Source organism: Vulpes vulpes, chromosome 10, assembly GCF_048418805.1.
Source record: "Vulpes vulpes isolate BD-2025 chromosome 10, VulVul3, whole genome shotgun sequence".
Taxonomy (NCBI): Eukaryota; Metazoa; Chordata; class Mammalia; order Carnivora; family Canidae; genus Vulpes; species Vulpes vulpes.
The window spans coordinates 64,293,600-64,315,127 of NC_132789.1; the positions used below are offsets into that span (position 1 = coordinate 64,293,600).

General features: G+C 35.5%; 1 protein-coding gene across 2 annotated transcripts; it reads right to left on the reverse strand.

Moving 5' to 3' along the window:
• Nucleotides 1–362: 362 nt before the first annotated feature.
• On the reverse strand, nt 363–21,494 carry TSPAN19 (tetraspanin 19). 2 transcript variants are annotated; one of them, XM_025992335.2, is made up of 9 exons: nt 21,343–21,494; nt 14,965–15,057; nt 14,806–14,878; nt 11,900–12,024; nt 9,845–9,919; nt 5,888–5,998; nt 3,785–3,928; nt 2,462–2,545; nt 363–1,233 (listed from the first exon to the last, which is right to left on the reverse strand). In XM_025992335.2, the coding sequence occupies exons 2-9, from the start codon at nt 15,028–15,030 to the stop codon at nt 1,165–1,167; spliced, it is 747 nt and encodes a 248-aa protein (XP_025848120.1). In that variant the 5' UTR covers nt 15,031–15,057; nt 21,343–21,494; the 3' UTR covers nt 363–1,164. The 2 variants fall into 2 exon arrangements, with proteins under 2 accessions (XP_025848120.1, XP_072581385.1); XM_072725284.1 differs by lacking the exon at nt 21,343–21,494 and adding an exon at nt 17,581–17,820.
• Between the last annotated feature and the right edge of the window lie 34 nt (nt 21,495–21,528).

Below are 21,528 nucleotides of genomic sequence, written 5' to 3' on the forward strand. Positions count from 1 at the left end.
AACATAACACTGTATGTTAATTATACTGGAATTAAAATCAATAAAATTTTTAAAATAAATAGAAATAAAGTGTAAAAAATTCTCCAAAGAATCTTTCTTAAAGAAATGAAGGCATGTGTGTTTATAGGCTGCTTTAGAGAACATGGTTATTCTGTTTCCTATTGCACTGTCTTTTAAAAAGTTCATAGGTCTCTGAAATCTGCAGTGTACTGAACAGATGGATGAAAAGATATATGATTGAATTAGTGAGCCTTCTATTGGGGCAAGAGCAATGCAGGATATCCAGCTAATGGATCCTTCTTCATTTCCTCAAGGTCAAGGCAGTATTTTTGCTATAAAAAACAACAATGATATGATAATTCTTCACATTTATACAGCACTTTTTATTTGTCAAAGGATTTTTTTTTCTGTTCTCACAACATCATTTTTAGGAAAATAGAATGGTAGGTTATGTTTATATCCTTCAGGGAATTGTGTATGCATGCACTGAACAAAATTTAAGGAAAATGAGGAACCAGTTGAGTATGGAATTGAGTGATCTTTTAAGACATTTTTGCTACAGTTCAAAATTCATTGTAATTTTAATATTTTATTACTTCCACTGAAGTATACCCAAATCTCTAAAATTTTGAGTTTATTATCCACTGTTGAATATTAATCAGAAGACAGAAATAGATGATTAATTCAGTACAGAAGTCACTGTCATGAAGATTTTTAATCTTTCTTTTAAATCTCACCCAAATCAGTGTTGTTTTCTTAAAATTTGCAAATGTAAGGTACATGTTATAATTGCTTACTTAATTAGGGTTTTCTGAACAGAATGTAGGTATACTTTTCTATATAAGAAACTCAAAACATGTAACGATACTCCATCACATTTTGAATTCAGTATATATGATGATATCCTCCGAATTCAGAAAATAACTCAAGGTAAAATTCTGAACTGCAGAATTTGCTATTTTGAAAAACAAAATTAATAATAATTTCATGGAGTGATTTATAATAATATTCAATAATTCTATATTACATATAATCATTGATTTGAATAAGTCCTAAACTTAACTAATGTAATTCAAAACCTTTTTTGGGGTGGGGAGTAAAAGAACATTATGTGATTATTTTGAGAATTAGCTGGTTTCTTCTGGGCAAATTAAAATCCAAGGATCACACTTCTGTGTATATTCTATTCTTGATGTGTCTGAAGAAAGAAACAGTTAATAAGATTTGCAAAACCTGGAAGAAAAGGAAATGACAAAAGATCAAAATATAATCAACAAGAGCAATTTGCCAGGTTAACACTTACGATCACTTAAATGCATGCTGTTTAGGGAAAAGGGATCAGAGAGGGTGGAAAAATTTTGGAGGAAGTTACATACGGTTGTGAATAAGAAGTCTGCAAAAAGAGTCTTCTAGAGCAACCCAGCTGTCCAAGTTCATTTATAGAAGGACTAACTAATAGTTCCATTTTAATTACATGGGCTATCATTGGACTAAATGTCTTGAACTGCTCATCTCGTTTTAGTTCATCATCTATGTCATTAGTCCTACAAAACCTCTTCTTTTTGTGCTAGTATCGTTGAAGATGGTGTGCAAAGGGTAGATAATAAAATGGACCCTAGGTACTATCTTGCATTGTCTTGTCTTAAATACCTCAGCATGAACACAATGGAGAATAAACATTTCAAAAGAATGGTATTAATGCAGATGAGAATGTTTTAATCACTATTCTGAGACTCTAACTATTACCAGTTGAAGGGAATTTATGGAACCTTAGGTCAATGCCATTGTGGATCAACATAGAATTAAACACAGTATCCTGTTCTGATCAAACCATGCATTATATATTCATTGCAATGTTATAGTCTACACTGTAATAATGTATTCACTCTCACAGTTTCTTCATATCTATAGTATTCCCTGCTTTCATCAGTCTTCACTGAGACTGGAGAATGAAGTTCTGCTTCTGAATCTCAATTCTGCATCTGGCACCCTGCAAGTCATGGAGTGTGTCTGTTTTGCTTCCCATTGTATCTCTAACAGCTAGCACAGTACCTGACAGTAAATGTTCTCCCTTCCTCCAAATTTATTGAATGAATGAATGAATGAGTATATGAGTGAATAGTATATTTACGAATGTAAAACATGGGTCTAGATTACCAAAGTTTGCCAACATGAAGACTGCCTGACATGGGCTCCCACAGCTAAGATATGAAGTGTTTTTTATATTTATCACAAAGCAATGAAATCACTAACTTCCAAGATGACCATTTATTAAACTGGTCATTTGGCTGACTTAGGTATATTACCTCCAGTTAAGATCTATATCTCTCCTGAATATGAATAGTTTCAAGATCCTGACTCTTATTGTACTAATTTGTCTGATTAGGACTCCATCTGCAGTTTGTTATGTATGGTTTCTATTTAATACATTTTATCCTTAAACATATGAACAAAAGCTTACCTCTGAAGCCAAAAGTCCAAAGTTAATGCCAATTAATGTTAAAGCATTATCACTATACCATGTGTTGATTTTATTTTCACAACCCTAAGGAAAAAAAGTTATTTAGATTGACTTGGAGATGGTAATGGTATATTTTTTTTTTAAGATTTTGTTAATTTATTCATGAGAGACACACAGAGAGAAGCAGAGACATAGGCAGAGAGAGAAGCAGGCTTTTCACAGGGAGCCCAATGTGAGACTCGATCCCAGGACCCTGGGATCATAACATAGGCCAAAGGCAAATGCTCAATCGCTGAGCCACCCAGGCTTCCCAGAAATGGTCTTATATATAATTCTATTACAAAGAAGAAATATGAGAGTGATTTACCAGAGTCTAAAAAGCAAGTCAATGTGTAACTGGAGACTATACTTTTTAGTCCAGAGAACTTCATATGACAGCAGGACATCTCAGTTACTATTTTTAAAGCTGCTAAGATGCTGTCATAAAACTGAATTCAGGATTTTTTTTAAAAAAAATTAATTTTAAGTAATCTCTACACCCAATGTGGGGCTCAAACATACAAACTTGAGATCAAGAATTGCATACTCCATCGACTGAGCCAACCAGGTGACCCAAAATCAGAAATTTAGAGAGGGATTTAATTTTCTGCAAATTACTGTAATACAGCAAGGTACGTAATACAACCTAAAATGATTATTTCCCAAATAGGAGAAGCTTTTTAAAAAACATAATGCTCTATTTATCTGTGAATGAGTTATGTAACTGAAAAATGCATCTTATGATTAGAATAACATCAGCATATAAACTATATAAAGTATTAGAAGTTATTGCAGTGAAAATCTCATTTATCAATATCCCATACATGTAAGCAGCAGATGAACCCCTACTCTTGCTTCTGCTGCATTTACCTGAACACCGCTTGTGTCATTGCTGGGCTCCCTTCCCTTTAGTTTCTGCCAATCCTTATACCTCTTTACCTCTGGTACTGCAGCTCCCTTACCAACGCTATAGACCAGAAATTTGCCAAAAGAGATTTGCCAATCTGCAGGGATTCAGGAAAGAGGATTAGAGAGAAAGGTTGATGGTATCCCAAGTTCCAGGAGCACTTGGATGACATACTCCCAGAAAGTTTATTTAATTTGTTTACTATATACCTGAAATAATAATTATTCATCTAATTATGAGTTCAGTTTCATAAAGTAACTTAAGAACCTAATCACTATAAATAACATTGTTTTATATAAAACTTTGCTCAGAATTCTAAGTTGACTTGAAAAAATAAAAAAGACACCGCAAACACTTGGAGAGAGCCTTATCTTTACCTCTAGGTAAGTTGAATTCAGTGGCTCATCACAAAACCATTTCCTTAGTGTAGAATTTGTGCAAGAACATGGCACCTGTTCTGAATTTTCTTTATTTTTGTTCTTTATCCAATCTGTATAATTGTACTGGCCACAACACTGCAACTAAAAAAAAGAAATTCTATGAATTTTACTATAAAATATTCAAAATGCAGTTAATTATGATTCCCATGCACATTAAAGTAGTTTTTGTGAAGAAAAGCTATTATTCTCCATTGGAATGTAGTAAATTACAAATATAAGTATACTTTTGTTGGTTTAATCCATTACTTCGTGGCTACTTTTGTTAATGTTAGCCAGAACTAAAGATCTTTAAATGTCAGTGGGCTATGTTAGCATGAAATTGTTAGATAAGAATTTATCATTAAAGGAACCCAGGATGGAAGAAATGCCTGATTTACTGAGGCTACCAACTATGTTTGAGCCAGAAGACAGAAGAGAGATCACAGCAGCCATATCTTCCTCCTCATTATAGCAGCTCTTTTTATATTTAATGCTGCTATGTGTATTTAATATATGTAAAGAGACACGGGGTTCTTTTTACTCTCTTAGACTCAATGTAAGATGTTAACTTTCAAGTTTTGCATTGTGTAAAAAAATGGCCACGGAGAACCAAAAAAGTTGGTAAGGCAAATAGCCACAGAAGCGATAAAACATCTAAGAAACACCTCATTTCTAATCCTGTCAAGTGGAATTGGGAGGATGTAAAAGAATCAGCTTATCTATTTGTCATCAAGAATTTAAGACAAAGTTGGAATGAATATTTCATTGCTTCTAAACTTGTTATTGAAAGTTACAGCATCAGTACTGCCTATGTCACAGTATGTACCAACAATTTTGGAAATGTTGCATGACTAAATGATGCTTTAGAGTTTGGGTTTTGAAAATGAGTTTGATCAAAGCTATATGTGCTATCTCAATTATACCAGTGCCTGGGAACTATAAACTAGATTTTTATTAATAATACTGATGTCATAGATTAAACTGCTATCTTGTTTATCAATTTATCTCCATAGGAAGGTTTGATTCTCTGCCATCAGCCCTAATGCAATCTAATAAAGTAATACATACATGTCACATATATCTGAGAAAAAACAAGACTAGTAAGAGCATCTATAATTATGTTTCAATTTTCCTAAAATGCATTGCTGCTAATAATACACCAAAAATAATATTTTATGTGGGGCACCTAGTATAATAGTTAAGAGTATAACATCTAGTGCAACATTTTCTGGAATTGAATCCTGGCTCTACCAACTAATTAGCTGTGTGACTCTGGGTTAGTTACTAAATTTCACTGTCCTTTATCTATAAAATGAGGATAATAGTTCTTCATTGGGTTTGAAGGATTAAGTGAGTTAATAATACAGGCAAAGTGTTTCCAGAAAGGTCTGGTGCTATGCCAATGCTTGCTGTTTTCTTTATCAAGCATTTACTATGTTCCAGCTGCTGATCTATATAAACCATTTGAGTGAAAATACCCATTCTTATGCCCTGCCTAGATATATTTGAACTGTAGAATAATAATCCTAATAATGTTAGCTAACAAGTATTAGTTCCAGATCCAAGGCTTTCTATACATTCTATATATTACTTCATTTATTCCTGCCGACCAGAGGTAAGGGTTATTCTGTCCATTTTACTAATATGAAACTTGAAATTAATAAAGGTACTTGTCCAGGGTCAGAAAGCTCATATGCGGCAAATGGATACCTCAAATGGTAACCACTATGCTTCTCTGGTGCTAGCAAGCGCTGTGCTCAGACTTCTCTCCCACAGGTGCAGCAGGGAAGATTACCCCACTTGGGAGAAAACCACTGTTACAGGTGAAACCAGGTTAAAATGCACATCAATTAACCAAGAATAGGAGATTTAAGTTATAAAAGGAGGATAAAAGTCAAGATCTGTAAGTGGGAACAGTGCTATTCCACCCAGTTTTGGGGGGAAGAAATACAAGAACCTTTCATTCCTCTGACCCTATCTCCTGCCCTTCCCTGTCTCCTCCTTACCCACAGGGACCAGGTTTGGCATCTGATTTTTAGTTTTATGTTATTTTTTTCTTACTGTTTTCTGTAAAGCATTCAGAACAGTCCACTTGGGTATGTCTTCAGGCATATCTTTAGATCCATACTCACTAATGATTAAGTCAATTTTATCATGCCATGCTTGGTGAACCTGTTGAAAATTGCATCAAAAGTCAAAATCTGAAATCACATGGTATTTGTCTTTATCTGACTGACTTATTTTACTTAGCTTAGCATAATACCCTCTAGCCCTTGCAAATGGCAAGATTTTATCCTTTTTATGGCTGAGTAATATCCCACTGTGTACATAATCACTAAATTCTATACCTGAAACTAATATGACACTGGAATTTAAATAAAACTTGGAAAGAAAAATAGAGTCAAAATCTGGAAGAAACTTTCCTTATGGTTCCTAATAAAGGAGTATTTTAGTCAGTTTGCTCTGTGTTTTCTTTTTCTTCTTTATAACATTTTTAGCAATCTCAGAAAGTGCTGAGGCATTTGGTTTTTTGCATTATGATCTACAGGAGGAATATAGGAGACTTGTTTTATGATTAGGGAGAGAGTTATGGGCTATTCTCCTGAATGTCTAAGGATTCTGTTTTTCTTCTTGTACCCTCAGAAAAAACTGAAAAACTTTGAAATGGACCAAAAAGGATTACTGAGCATCTATTCAGTGGAAACTGGGCTTTCTTTAGTATAACTTCAGAGTCTTATTCTATGGGAGCATATACCTGTTTTAGTTTTTAGCTTACTTCACAACTTTGTAAGTTGTAGGAAGTTATAGTTAGACAACTGACTCTTTGTCAGAGGAACACAAATGAATTTTTCCTGGTGGGGTGCAGTTGGTATCTCCCCTACCAACCACATTTTGTATATATTAAGAAACGGCCTTTGGACACTCTTTCAAACTGGTTTTGATTTCTTACCGGTTCCTACATTAATCAAGATCCTAAATAAAATCGTTGACCTATGCCTACTGTATATTTATACAAGAATTATGACTTTCATTGAAAAATTATCCTTTCAAAATACTGTAACAAAAACAATCAGATTTGAAAGTCTGGGGGGCAGGTAGCCCAGGTGGCTCAGCGGTTTAGTGCCGCCTGCAGCCCAGGGTGTGATCCTGGAGACCTGGGATTGAGTCCCACATCGGGTTCCCTGCATGGAGCCTGCTTCTCTCTCTGCCTGTGTCTCTGCCTCTCTCTCTGTCTCTCATGAATAAATAAATAAAATCTTAAAAAAAAAAAAGTCTGGGGGGAAACTACTATTTCAAAATATAGATACTGCAGAGGTAGATTTTAATAGTAACTTACTTAAATATTTAGAAGTTTATATGACTTTCATAGCTAAAGTTAAAGGTAAAAAGAACAGATAGTACTATGAACAAAGAGCTAGATACTCAGATAATTTAGTTATTTGCTTTGTTTACATGAATGACGATGAAGAGCTGGGACTTCTCAATATGATTCATTTGAACTCTAGGCTACTGGTTTCTCATTGTATTATGCTGTCTTTGAATAATGAAAATGAAATTACTGGTGGAAATACTACAACAATTGAACCATGTGTACAAGTTAAACTCTTATGTAGTTAACTTATATATCTATGCTCTAATCCATTTAAGAAGATTAGAATAATGCAGTGTTATCTAAATTTCTAAGTTATTTATTTAACTTTTTCTCTAAGTCAATTTTTATTTAGAATAGAAAACGTTTTCCCATTTTATATTGTGGGGAAGGGGAAGATTTATGTTCTTATTTACCTTCTAAAGCATTATTCAGTGGGACACCTGGGCAACTCAGTTGGTTTAGCATCTGCCTTGGGCTCTGGTCATGACCCTGGGGCATAGAGCTCCCTGCTTAGCAGGGACCCTGCTTCTCCCTCTCCCGGTGCTCCTCTCCTGACTCATGCTCTCTCTCTCTCTCTCTCTCTCTCTCTCCCCATCTCTCCTCTCTCAAATAAATAAAATATTTTAAAGCATTATTTGGGAGATCCAGAGTGCATATAAATCACATCTTAGTACATAAGAGTTTCATATATAATCTCTGTGACTGCTATATAAATGAAATTCCCTCACACTTATTTATTCTGACATCCTTTGAAGCCCTAGTGTACCTCCCACATTGTTGGGTGCTGTAAGTACCATAAAAGATTTAGAGGCTCCTAAGAGCTTAATTAAATATGAATGTAGAAGAAAAATCAATGTGAACAAAGCTGTTCGCTCTAGGTTCAGTAAATAAGTGTTTGAATTCAGGCTCTATCATTTGGCCATGATATATTTTAGCAAGTATCTCTTCTCTCAAATCCTCAGTTTCCTGTTCTAGAAAGTAGGACTAACCAATGCATCTCTGGAGGTTGTGAGGATCAAAACTATAATGCCTATAGAGTGCTTATCACGGTCTCAGGCACATGGTAATTATTCTCAAACGGTCATTCTGTTTCTTAAATTAAGTAGAGATGAGTATGTGAATAACTCTTAAGTGAATATGAACAACACTGATAAACTAAATTTATGCGCTAAAGATCCTGAAGTGTTATATTCAAGTTCTATCATCAGATCCTCAAGTGAGAGGCTGATAAGTTGGGATGAAGTGCTTTGTCATAAGCATAGCTTTATAGAACTCACACTCTGTATTGACACACACACACACATACACACATACACAGAAATTTTAGTGCTAAATGTCAGATCATTAACAGTAAGTCCTGGGTGGTTAGATATCCAGGATAGATGCCAAGCAAAGGAGAGCAAATGAAGTAGCTAGTCTATAAAAGAAACTGTTTAAGTCGTCAGTTGATGTCACTCTATACAGGAGGAAAGTAGGAACCATATTGTACAGATGAAGACATAGGCTTTGGGCTGTGAAGTAGCTTGCTGAGCACTAGTCATCTGTAGATCTCTATGACTTCAAGTCCAGGCTCTTTCACTACAGGACAATCTCCCATGACACAAGAAGACAGACTGTGGGACGCCTGGGTGGCTCAGCGGTTGAGTGTCTGCCTTTGGCTCAGGGTGTGATCCCAGATCCTGGGATCAAGTCCTGCATCAGGCTCCCCACAGGGGCTTCTCCTTCTGCCTGTGTCTCTGTCTCTGTCTCTGTCTTTCTCTGTGTCTTTCATGAATAAATAAAATATTGAAGAAAAAGAAAAAGACAGACTGTGACTACACTGAAACAATGACATTTCTTTAAAAATTGAAAGTAATCATTGACCTTACTGGGTAAGCTTTGTTTCCAAAAGGTTTTTTTCAGGTAATATATTATTTTTTAACTTAATTTGATAAATATAAATCTTATTGTGATTAATTATATCACTCATGACCATACCTGTGCAAAATACAGGAATTATTCAGTTAATCTCACTTATTTATGTACTTATTTATGCATTTATTTATTGTTATTTTAAAGACTTTTTAATTTATTTGAGGGATTGTGCAGGGAGGGGCAGAGGGAAAGAATCTTCAAGCGGACTCTTTATTCAGTGGGGAGCTCAATGTGGGGCTTGATCTCAGGACCTATGATCATAATCCGAGTTTAAATCAAGAGTTGGATGCTTAACCAACTAAGCCACCCAGGATCCCTGGTTCATCTCATTTAAATAAAATCACAAAATTTCAAATTTGTACAAGACTAAAGAAGTAGAATATATATATATAGTCAGTTTACATAGAAAAATAGAATTGAGTCACTCGTGGTAGCCACAGTTGGCTGGGACCAGTTTTGGATTCCCTATACTCAGTATCACCTCCTCTTACCCCATGTTCTTTGTTATTTACAACATTCTCAATCTTCCGCTGAGTTGAAGACAAATTTCTCTATCCCATCTTTCCATTCTGACCCTTGGCCCTTTCCTTATAGAATTCTGTAGTACTTCAACAAATCTCCCCCACTCCCAAAGACATTTACCTTTTCTCTTAATATAGGCTCATAGGTCTCAGTAATTTAAGATATCCAATTTTCTTTAGATTTCAAGTAAAAAGGTGATATTTCCATACCTCCTTTTTCTTTATGATGATGAATGCTGAAAACACAACCTGAACACCAAAGGCCCACATTAACAGTGCTGTGTACTGAAACAAAAGAAAAACAGAGATGGCAACTGTGTTTCTAATATGTATTTTAGATGCTTCAATGATGGGACAAGGCATATCATAGGAAATATACAATCTTAAGGTACACACAGGAAGTGATAGTTCCCTCTCCCCACCCCCCCACCCTGCCCTAGTGTCCAGTTCCCTGCTCAGTGGGGAGTCTGCTTCTCTATCTCTCTGCCCCTCCCCATCCCACTCATGCTCTCACTCAAAAAAAATATATATATATACATATATATGTATATATATGTATGTGTGTGTATATATATATATGAGTGTGTATATATATATATATATATGTGTATATATATATATATATAATTTAAAAGACCACAATAAACCACCCTGAAGAGTTAAACTGCAAGACTAATATCTATTCAATTGGAGTAGGGGTCTGCAAAATCACCTTTAAGACAAAGAATAGTGCTTAGACCTATAAAATTTGCCCATAACTTGACTATGTGAATTAACATGGTTAAAGGAAAAATGTATCCATCAGAAAAATATTGGTAAATTCAGAGGAGAATAGAAAAAGTGGCCTGATTGCAAAAAGTAGCAGTGCCCTTCATCCGAGTGTCCAGACAAGAGTGTGGTGTTTTAGCTTCAGGTCCTGGTATTATGTACATTCCTTGCGATGGGGTCTATGCTCAGTCACCGTCCATTCATACTTGAATTCCATAAGGCAGAACTTAGAAGATGTTTGTTTTTCTCCCTCTAGTTTCCCCTTTCCTTACTCATCTCCCATTTTATACCAGTATCAGGCTCTGTACTCCTTTTGCCTAAAGGGAAATTTATGGCAAGGAGAAAAATAAAAATTTTCCTATAAGCCATTTCTGTCCTGGTTTCCAGATCCAAAATTAGAAGCCCAATGAGAAAATTATGCTAAATGTTCTGGAACAAGAGAAAGGTAGGAGATGAGAAGAGAAAGTGAGATCTCTTTTTAGACTAACAAGAGTCTGAGACAGATCCTGGAGGGCTGAACACTCCCAGAGCAGCAGAGTCTAGCATTGGGCTTCCTGGCATTACTCCAGTGAGTGCTAAGACCCCAGAGGGAAAAGGAAGTGTGGCTTCCAGCTTTGCCCAAAGAGCCTCTGCCAGAGGGAATATTTAAATAATAAAGGTTCCAGGACACCTGGGTGGCTCAGTGGTTGAGCATCTGCCTTCAGCTCAGGGTGTGATCCTGGGATCTTGGGATCAAGTCCCACATCACATCAGCCTTCCTGTGGAGAGCCTGCTTCTCCCTCTGCCTATGGCTCTGTCTCTCTCTGTGTATCTCTGTGTGTTTCATGACACACAGAAAAAAAAAAAAAAGAAAACGTTAAAAAGCTATATTTCATCTGAGTCTGCGCATTGTGATCTATACCTACCACAGGCCTGGTAAATGGTCCATATTAGGTCTATATTTCTAATTATAATCTACCTTTTCATGTTATATGGCTAGGGAGACATAGTGTGCAAGCCAGATGCCAGAGTCTGGTCCTCTCAGCAGTTATATTTCTCTTTGTTCAATAATAAATCGCGACTTCACTTTTAAGTTAGCTTCCCACACGGCATTCCCACAGGGAGAAAACTGCTGAGTCCTGGACATGTTTTCTTTTCCTTGCTAACCCACATTGCTTATTGACATTAACAGTTTATTTGGATTTCAGTCTTTAGATTCTTAAGTTTGGTTAAGTTTGGTTATCCTAGGCAACCCTAGGATTTGGGTTCCTATTGACTCTGTGTCGAAAAGTAATATCTAAGTGTGTAGGTGCAGAGTCCCAGATTTGATCCATGAAAAACTCACTAAGAACATTCTTGAGGGGAAGTTTCTTGAGGGGAAATGCTTCATTTACCTTCTTCCCTAGGGCACACTACACTGCAATGTTACGGTGGAGTACATCAGTATTGCTCACTTGTGTAACATAGACACTCAAAATCGAAGATACAAATTCATTCAGGCTAAAATGAAATACATACCAGAAGTAGGAGCCACCTGATTTCATTGTGAATTCCCAAATAACCCAAGAGGCAAAGAAGAACAATAGCAGATCCAATTCCAATAAAAATTTGAAAAACATATACTATTGAATGATTATCTTCATCTGTGGAAACCACAAAATAAATTTATTAAGTGATGTTTATCAAAGTCAGCCGCTCAACCACTGAGCCACCCAGGTGCCCCAAGTGTGTCCCTTTTTTTTAAACTTCATTCTGGCACCCTCTTATTTAGTCTTGGCAACAACTTTTCTTCCTTTAATGACATGATAGAAAATGTTTTCATTTCAGAAGATCTCTTTACCTTCACCTTATCTTCATTGTCTTCTATGAAAGCAGAATTTTTTTTTCCTGAGGTAAACTCTTCTATGCTTAATGAACATCCAAAACATTTATGAATTTATTCATAAAAAATTTGAGTGTCTAATATGTGTGGGTTATGTTTCTCTTATATGAAACTCTGAGTTTATTGGTAAAATGACCTGATTTAAACTGTATTTTATTCTCTCTCCGTCGAGACTGAGCTCTCTGTGTTAGAGACCACATATATTTACATAGTCAACAGACTGTTAAATGCTTAGTGTTATGATACAGAGTGTAGAACACTGAGTTCCTAACAAATATTTGTTAAAAAAAAAAAAAAGAAGAAGGAGGAAATAAATTAAATATACCTAGATTTTATGGGAGAACAGTGGTGTGCTGGAGCCAGTTTGTTCTGGCTCATAAACGCTGTTACATTTTCAAAAACTCCGTAAGCCAACTCAATTCATGTTGGCACTGTGAAATCAGCCACCATGGCATTACGTATTTAAACCACAGAAATAGGTAAATACCATAAATCTAGACTTTGTATCCCAGAACCAGTTGTTAAATGTCTACTAACACACCACTGGGTACAAGAGCACCTAATCCAGTAGGGGGAGGAGGGTGGAGAGCTTAGGGAGGCAAGATTGCTGGAGAAGGCAGCACTGTGCTTGGGCTTTAAATGATGGAAATTGAAAATATCTTGGCTGGAATGATACAGGCGTTCTGAGACACAGAAAAGCATGGTGTGTGTTGGACACTCAGCTTTGCTGGCACTTTAGGGTTTGAAGCCAGTGAAAGTGGGCAGGATTATAGGGGCCAAATTATGCCCACTTTGTGTACTCTTATCCAGTCTTCCTTACTGGAATTAAGCTCCCTGAGGACACATTTGTCTTCCTTGTACAGTACAGCATCCTCAGCTCATGGGATTGTGTCTAACATGTAGAATGGGCTCTATAAATATTTGCCATGTGAATAAAAGATTGCAGTGGGGAGCCAGAAAAAAAGTGTTTAATATTATGTGGATAGATGATCATCTTAGATTATTTTAGTGACATTTGGAAGATAACTGAGAAAGGAGGTCAGAACACAAGCCGAGGAAGGTGGGACCCTTAGGTGGCATGGTGGTTCTTACAAATGGAGAGGTGAAGGCAGAGTCATTTTTAAGAAGTAGGTTCACTGAAAGTTGCAGATAAAAGAGAGAGGAGGAACCAACCAGTTTCTTGCCACAAACTGGTTATTTTCAGGCCCATGCCTTAAAACCTTAACTGAGATTTCACTTAATGTTTAAATACATAATTTAAAAAACCCCCAAAACTTAAAGAATAAGTTTCGGATTATCTGTTTAGGGTCTCCATCCCCCCGCCCCCACAAGCAAGTACAGTAAGGTTAGTGAGAATCATCTTTCAATTCTATAATGGAGGGAAAGAAAAAAAGAAAATGACTTTTGCTCTACCCTAACTACAACACTATTAAATTATATACTGTATGGGAAGTGCTAAGCCCAGTGCTGGCACATAGTCAACATTAAATAACTGGAAGCTATTATTGCCATTCTTCTGGGGAAGAAAAGAAAAGAAAGGCTGTCATATGATCGCCACACACCCATGTACTCTGAGCAAACCACTAATGCACTCAGCCATCATGGACACTTTCCCATAATCAACATATAGAAACAGAAGAGAATAAAGATCAGACACTTCAAGTGTAGCTGAAAGTTTAACTAAATTACTCAATATTTTGTAGCACTTCATTACCTATGAAACCTTTTCATTTAGCTTTTGTTTTCCTGCAAATGTATTTTTTCTTCCTTGAAGTCCACTAAGAAATGTTGCTTCTAAAGTATGCATGCCTTGTGTTATATATTTAATGATGCTGTCTAATAGAACTTACTGAGTAGTGGAAATAAACTAAATCTGCATTGCCTAATTACATAGCTAATACCCAATAGCCACATATGGCTACTGAGCACTTGAAATGTGGCTTCCTTCCCTACTACCAAGGACACGTATATGAAAACAATACTTCGTCATTAAACTTCAGTCCATAGTGACCAAGGCATACTACAAAATGGTAAAACAAAGGGTTTTTTAATTCAGTTAAATGCATCCAACTATTTCATTTATATTAGGATAATTTTATTTTTTTTTTTGTAACACGTAACGGTGAGAGTAATTAAGTTTTAAAAGAAATGATTTAGGGATCCTGGGTGGCGCAGCGGTTTGGCGCCTGCCTTTGGCCCAGGGCGCGATCCTGGAGACCTGGGACTGAATCCCACATCTGGCTCCCGGTGCATGGAGCCTGCTTCTCCCTCTGCCTGTGTCTCTGCCCCTCTCTCTCTCTCTCTGTGACTATCATAAATAAATAAAAATTAAGAAAAAAGAAATGATTTAACTTAAGCACTATGTTGATCTCCATTATCTTTTCATCCAGAGTGTATTAGAACAATTCACAATCTTCCATTCTTGAGCAATATAAATGAATTTTGGAGAAATACTGCCACCTGCTGAATAAACCACATAACCAATTATTTAAAATGGAATGCCAGGCTTCACTTAGAGAGCAAAAGGAAAACAGATACATACCCAAAGCTGTGAAAAAATTATTTCTATCTAATAACAGCCATGCACCAAATCCCATGAGAAGAAGTCCAAGAACCTACAGGAAGGATAATCAGTGCTTATATTCTTGGTGATTGCCAATAAAAATGCATTAAATTTTCTTTACGAAATAAAGACTCTTACCAAGAACGCTCCATTAATGAGATTAAGAAAGTATTTAAAAATTAATGTTTTGTTTTTTCTTGACATTCTTTTTCTCTCCAGATATTGGTGTTTCTGAAAAGATAACCACAATTTTTACTATAAATAGTCACCACAGTTACAACTTTAAATAATCCTGACTACTCATGTCATTTTTTTTTTTTTTTGCACATTTTTCCTCTGATAGCAGTTGTCAATATAACATTCCCCTTCTCCCTCCCGAATATAAGGACATGTTGAAGATATCTTGAAACTGGGCCTGTCTTCTCTATCTGCAGTAGGCAGCTGAGACCAAGAAGCCATTTGAATAATATGCCAGTAGCCACTTTACTAAACTTCTTGCAGTTTTCAGAAAGTTAAATATTTTACTTTGTTTCTAGTCTTCACATGCCTTGTTCTCCTTGCTGGAAAGCTTTCTTTCACCTCTGACTGTCCCTCCTCTTTTTCCAGAATAATAATGTCGACTCCTCATTGAGGTCTCACCTTGGAATCCTTTGCTTAACCTCATTTTGTTGCTCCTCTATTTTCTCTTCACGTGTCTTTTCTTTCCTTGTAAACTCTGAGCTCTATTAGTGGAGAGAGTAGATCTGTGTGCCATTATAATCCCAGAGTGTACCAAACAGAGAGCTACTCAATAGATATTTGTTGAATGAATAACTGAGGAGATGATTTAGATTATTTAACTAGTGAGTAATTTAGTTTGGTATACAATAGAAGGAAACACACCAACTTAAGGTTGTGTTAATTAAAAATTATTTAATTTAGTTCTTAAAACTTTTATGGGAAAATCAACACTTACATCATTGGTTTTGGGGTGCTTTATGAGATACGAAGGTTTTTAACTCTCCTGAGCATGTTTCTGGGTTTTATTTCTTCCTACAATGTTTCAGTTCTAGCCAGTACCATATTTTACAAAGTATTGTAGTTTATAGTGTTTTAATCATGCAATGCATAACTGACATGACGAAAACAGATTTAATAAGACTAATTTGCAGTTATTTGTCTCTAGCTGGAAAGATCTGTTTGTTGAACTGAAGGATGCTCTGGAAAGTGGAGAAATAAGAGATGCTGAGGCTAGTCAATGCACTTCCCCTCTCTACTCTGACCCAAGGCCACATTCCTCCCTAAAGTGCCATGGTTCTCCTTCCTAGCTGAAGAAGGAGTCTCTCTAGGCTTTGTCTTCTACTCTCTGCTTTGAAGTCTCCTACTGCCATTTGGTTTCTCCAGGCTCTGCCCTCCAGTCTTATTCTTAGATTCCTCCAGTGTCTGGCCTGTTTGGATGGAACAATCAATTAGAAAGACTGCCTTATTTTTATTTCAGTTTCTCCCTAAGATGCTGGAGATACATAATTCTGGCTTCAATTCTATTTTCACTTCTGCCTATGAGAAAGTTGTGATCCTCTCCTATAGCCTACACAAGTTCTCAGGGCCAACGTCCTAGGCCTCTGTGAATGCATAAGAAAAAGTAGACTCATGAACAAGAACACTGCCATGACTCTGGTGTGAAGTACTGTGAGGCGTAGACTTGACTGTTGATTTGGCAATAATTAGCATGTTAGAATCAGGGATAACATGCTTAATCAAAGGATCCAAATGCAAACATAAACTGAAGCTTATTTCTCTTTCCATCCAAGGTAGGTAATTGGTTCTTTTCTAGATCATCTTAGGGACTTGTTTCAGCCTATTCCATATCTGGCTCCCAAATTTCCTCATGGTGTCATCCTGTATAGCCACCAGAAAGGAAAGGGGGATGAGTAAACTTGGGCCAGCATATTTTAAGCAAGTAAGGTGAAAGTTGCATGCTTCCCTTCAGCTCATATTCCATTGGCACATACTAAATCAGACGGCAGGTCTCAGCCAGAGGTGGAATCAACTATGTGCCCAAGATGAAGGAAAGAAGTGAACTAGGGTGAGAAGAACCAAACAAAATGCCCAACAGTTAGGAAAGGGTATTGTAAGAGATAATTAGAGAAAGTAAAAGAGCACTTGGATGCAGTTTCAATATTCCTTAATTTGGAAAAGAAAGAATCAAGCATAATCAGAAGGATTCCTTTAGGAATAGAAAAATTAAAAAAAAAATGATGATCACTAGCAATAGAAAATTTGAGGGAAAAATGAAAAAAAAAACCTACATATTTCATGTTTAATAAGTGAATTTAAATTGGCAAAAGATATCTTTGTGGTTAAGCACTGGAAATGGAGTGCAGCTAAACAGATAGCATAGGTTATGCAAATTTGGAAGGAGCTCATGTCATGGAAATGAATGAAAGGGAGGGGATCGACTGTAGAAAAAAGTGAGCACGTGTTTGATAGTAAAGAATGACGTAATTAGGAATTTTAATTTTCTAATGCAGACTTCTATGAAATGAGGATGTAATAAAAGCATGATCTCATGGAAATCAATAAATCATTTTCTAAAATAGTGTTGTATGATATAGAGGTCAAAAAGGGTAAGAACTCAATACTCTCAAAGTCAGCCTACTTGGTAAGAAGACTGTTCATGGTAACTTCAAAACAGCAGTGTTTTAGTCCGTTTAGCTGCTATACCAAAATACCACAGACTAGGATGCTTATAAACAACAGAAATTTATGTCTTACAGTTCTGGAGGCTAGAAGTCTGAAATCAAGGTGTCAGCATGCATGGGTAAGAGCCTTCTTCCAAGCTTCAAACTTCTTCCCATATCTTCCTATGGTGAAAGGGGCTAAGGAGCTCTGTGGGATCTCATTTATAAGAGCACTAATCCTATGCAGGAGGGATCCCCCCTAATGGCCTAATCACCCCTTAAATGTCCCATCTTCTAATACCATCACATAGGGTATAAAGATTCCATCATGTGAATTTTGAGGTAATACAAACATTCGGACCATTGGAAGGATTCAGGTTAAAGAGTTGGAACACAACAAACAGGGTGTCTAAGCAACAAGTCAAGGAAGTACATAGCCATATTTGCACAGAACCAGAAGAGGAGATGGTCATGTGCTGATCTTTCCCATCACAAGTACCACTTACTGGAAACAACATCACTGAAAATAAAAGACGTGCTAACACAAAGATACACAGTAAGTTCATTCAGTTCCTATTTAAATATTTGTAGTGTGGAAACTATGTTTTGTTTTGGTTTGTTGTTTTTGTTATAGACAAAGAATTTGTTTTTAACTCAATCAAATAAGGTCCCAGTGTGGCATTTCTTTTGTTCATTTCCTGATTAGGTAATTAATGGTCCAATAACAGAGATATTTTTTGATAGTACAAATAATGTAGGAAAGGACAATTTATAATGATTCAACTATCCACAGGTGCCATTTTTCGCTAGTTAAATAATAGCCAAATTACTTTTTGTTATTGTTTTTAAATTCCTTCTAAGTTCCAGGAGATGGAGACACAAAAATGAATAAATAGCCTGTCAAGGAGTCAAATATTAAAATCTGTTGCCCACTCTGAATTATGTGTTGGGGGTGTGGGGACAAGGAATAAGGGGAACTGAGAAGTTTCAGAGAGAAGGCAAATTTGACATAATCCTTGAAGGATGCTTAAGAAGGACCTAGTCAGACAGAAATGGGGTAGACATAAGATTTCACAACACATGGAATACTGTGTTCACAAGCTTTGTAGTGATGGGCATGGGAGTGTGGGTCAAAATGGCAAGAGATGAAAAATAAGACTAGAGAGAAGTAGACTCAGTAAAGATTGTGAAAGATCAAGTATGCTTTGCTAAGGATTTGCTTTTATTCTTTTACAGATAATGGAGAACCATATTTCTGTCATCAGTGTGGAAGTCAAATTAGAAAAGATCATGTTTGGAATGCACTCAGTTCAGTACCTGGCTAAATATTACCTATTAATCTTGTGATAGTACAGTAATCTTATACAAGAGAAGTGCACATGAGCTTGGGAAATGGGATGGGAATGGTAGGAAAGTGATGGACTCAAATTGGTCCTTATGTCAGCTGCAGAGGCACAAAGAGGGTTGGAGAAGGACCTTGAGAGTTTGGGACAGGCGTTAAATGGAAAAAGAGAAGCAGAAGTCTAAGAATCCGACACTATAGGTCACCTATTAAAAATATTATTATGCAATAGTCATCCTCAAGAAAATAAAACAATAGCTAGGCAGCTATTTGAGCTTCACTATGATACTCTGGGATATTTAAATTATATTACTGCTTTATAAGACAACTGTTGAACAATGTTTTTAAGTTAAAGTAATCTCACTACTCAAAAAACATTTTCAAAGAAATCCTATTCTTCTCAGATGTCAGAGGAATAAATAGTTATCTTTCACCCTTTCATGTATGTCTTCAATAAATTTTACATGCTCTCTAAGGAAAATATATTGTGTTAGGTCAATAGGCTATAAACCAACCAGACCTGCAGATAATTTTCAAAATAAGATTAAAAAATTCACTAAACTACTTAATAAAAAGAAAAAAACCCTACTCTGTTAAAACGTTATGGAAAACTAACATACTTAATTTTAGGTTATAATTTCTAGAAGATTTCAATTAAGTAAATCTATGCTACATTCTGCACAGTTAACAGTTTCAAGTTAAATTGACTTATAATCTATAACTTTGAGGTAAGTGTTGTATATTGTTCTTTAATTAGTAATATTAATTAGTGATAGCTAAGTTATGACTAATTGATAGAGTTGTCAGTTTTCCTCCCAAGTAAAAAATAACATAAGAATATAAGAGATGTAGTAACATGCACCATAGATTGTCTGTAGAACTTTAAAAATTTTTCTTTTATGCTATCAATTTGTTTGGCAAGGTAAGATTTAAGGAAAAAAAGTAATTTAGACTATGTTCAAAAAAAGCTGAATACTAAAATAGCTGTTTAAAATTAGTTCTGGAAGTTAATTAATTACTAATTGATGCCTACAGAGTTTTGACACTATAGAAAAAATCTGTATAGTTTCATAATTATAAATAAAATTAATCTTAAGAATTTTATGTGTGAATTTCAACATAATAGCCCCAGCATTTTACTTACTTATTTTATTTACTTATTTAGTTTTTTGGCTGAACATTTTATTTTTTTAAGATTTATTTATTTATTTGAGGGGGAGGGGAAGACAGAGAGGGAGAGAAGAATCTCAAGCAGACTCTTTGCTGAGCGGGGACTCCCACATGGGGCCCCAGCCTGAGATCATTACCCTGGGATGATGACCTAAGCCAAAACTAAGAGTTGGGCCCTCAACTGACTGAGTCACCCAGGAGGCCCGAGCCTGAGCATTTTAAACGAAAAGTTTGAATAGTCTATACATTTGCAACAAAACTAAACTAAAAAAAAGAAAAAAAATGGCACTTCAGCATAAGCTTTGATAATGAAGATATCCTACATTTTAATTAAATTTGAAACCAGAAGTCGTTTATTTTTAAAAATCATTGTCTTTGAGTGAGGCACTAACATGTGTTTTTTTTTTTAATATCAAAACTCTACTTATTTCTCACTATTATTAATTCTTATGTTGATGCAATGTTAATTGTTACCAGGAAATAGTCTATTTTCTTTCAAAGGTTCAATCGAAATGTTTGTTTTTACTCTATTGTATGTCAGATATCTGTTACTATTATGCTTAGCAACTTCCTCCTGGAATTTCACACTTTGCAAACTTGAAAAAAAATTAAGAGTAAGAAATACCTGTTATTAACTAAAATATATTTCACATTTTGTACCACAAAAAAAGGAACTTAGATAAATTTTTAAGTCAAAATTAAAGAGCATGATATATACTTATATATCAAATATAATTATATTCAAATATATATATCAAATATAATATATTCTTATATATCAAATATATATTCCTATATATCAAATATATTAACTTATATATCAAATATAGTATATATTCAAATTTTATATTAAACCAGTAGGTGTTACTGTCAATCTTTTACCATAAAACATATTTTAGAAAAATATTTTTAAAAATCCAAAAAATAATAATAATTTTTAAAAATTCTTACCCCATACACTTGGGAGGTTTTTCATAGGCATGGGGTGATAATCAATTCATTTGTCTTTTAAAAAATAAAAAGCTAAAAATAAATAAATAAATAAATAAATAATAAAAAAATAAAAAATAAACAGCTGTCACTGAAAGCAAACCATTTATTGGTTTCCCTTGCAAACTATTAACTTCCCTTCCCGCAAGTCACTGTTCAAGCTTAAAGTTTGGTGGAACGAAGTGTTTACGTGGTCAACTGAACTGGACCTAGTTGCAAGTTGTAATAACTCACAATTAGTTGTGCCTTCTTCCTAATCAGTTACTAAGTAACACTAACTTATTACTAAGTAATACTTATTATTTAGTTGTAACAAATATAATAGATCAGAAAAAAAAAAAAAGGTCAGCCTACCTCGACTTGGGCAACGCTGGCAACATGCCGTTTCTTTATTAAATCCTTTCCCAAAGCATTTGAACATCAAAGTATAACCTGGAAAAAAAAAAAAAAAAGGTCAAGCTCCTCGGGGCAGCTCCTGAGCTGCGGCGTTCGGGGCACTTTGGAGCGGAGGTAGTTTGTCCTACTGAGGCACCGGTCAGA

Bases quoted from the DNA above. Each gene is read 5' to 3' on its own strand.
- TSPAN19 (XM_025992335.2), bottom strand. From the start codon at position 15,030: ATGTCAAGAAAAAACAAAACATTAATTTTTAAATACTTTCTTAATCTC. The intron at 5,999-9,844 runs GTATGGAAATAT...AATTTTCAACAG, and splicing joins TCATCATAAAGAAAAAGGAG to GTTCACCAAGCATGGCATGA. The intron at 1,234-2,461 runs GTAAGCTTTTGT...CTTTTCTTCCAG, and splicing joins TTGGACTTTTGGCTTCAGAG to GTTTTGCAAATCTTATTAAC.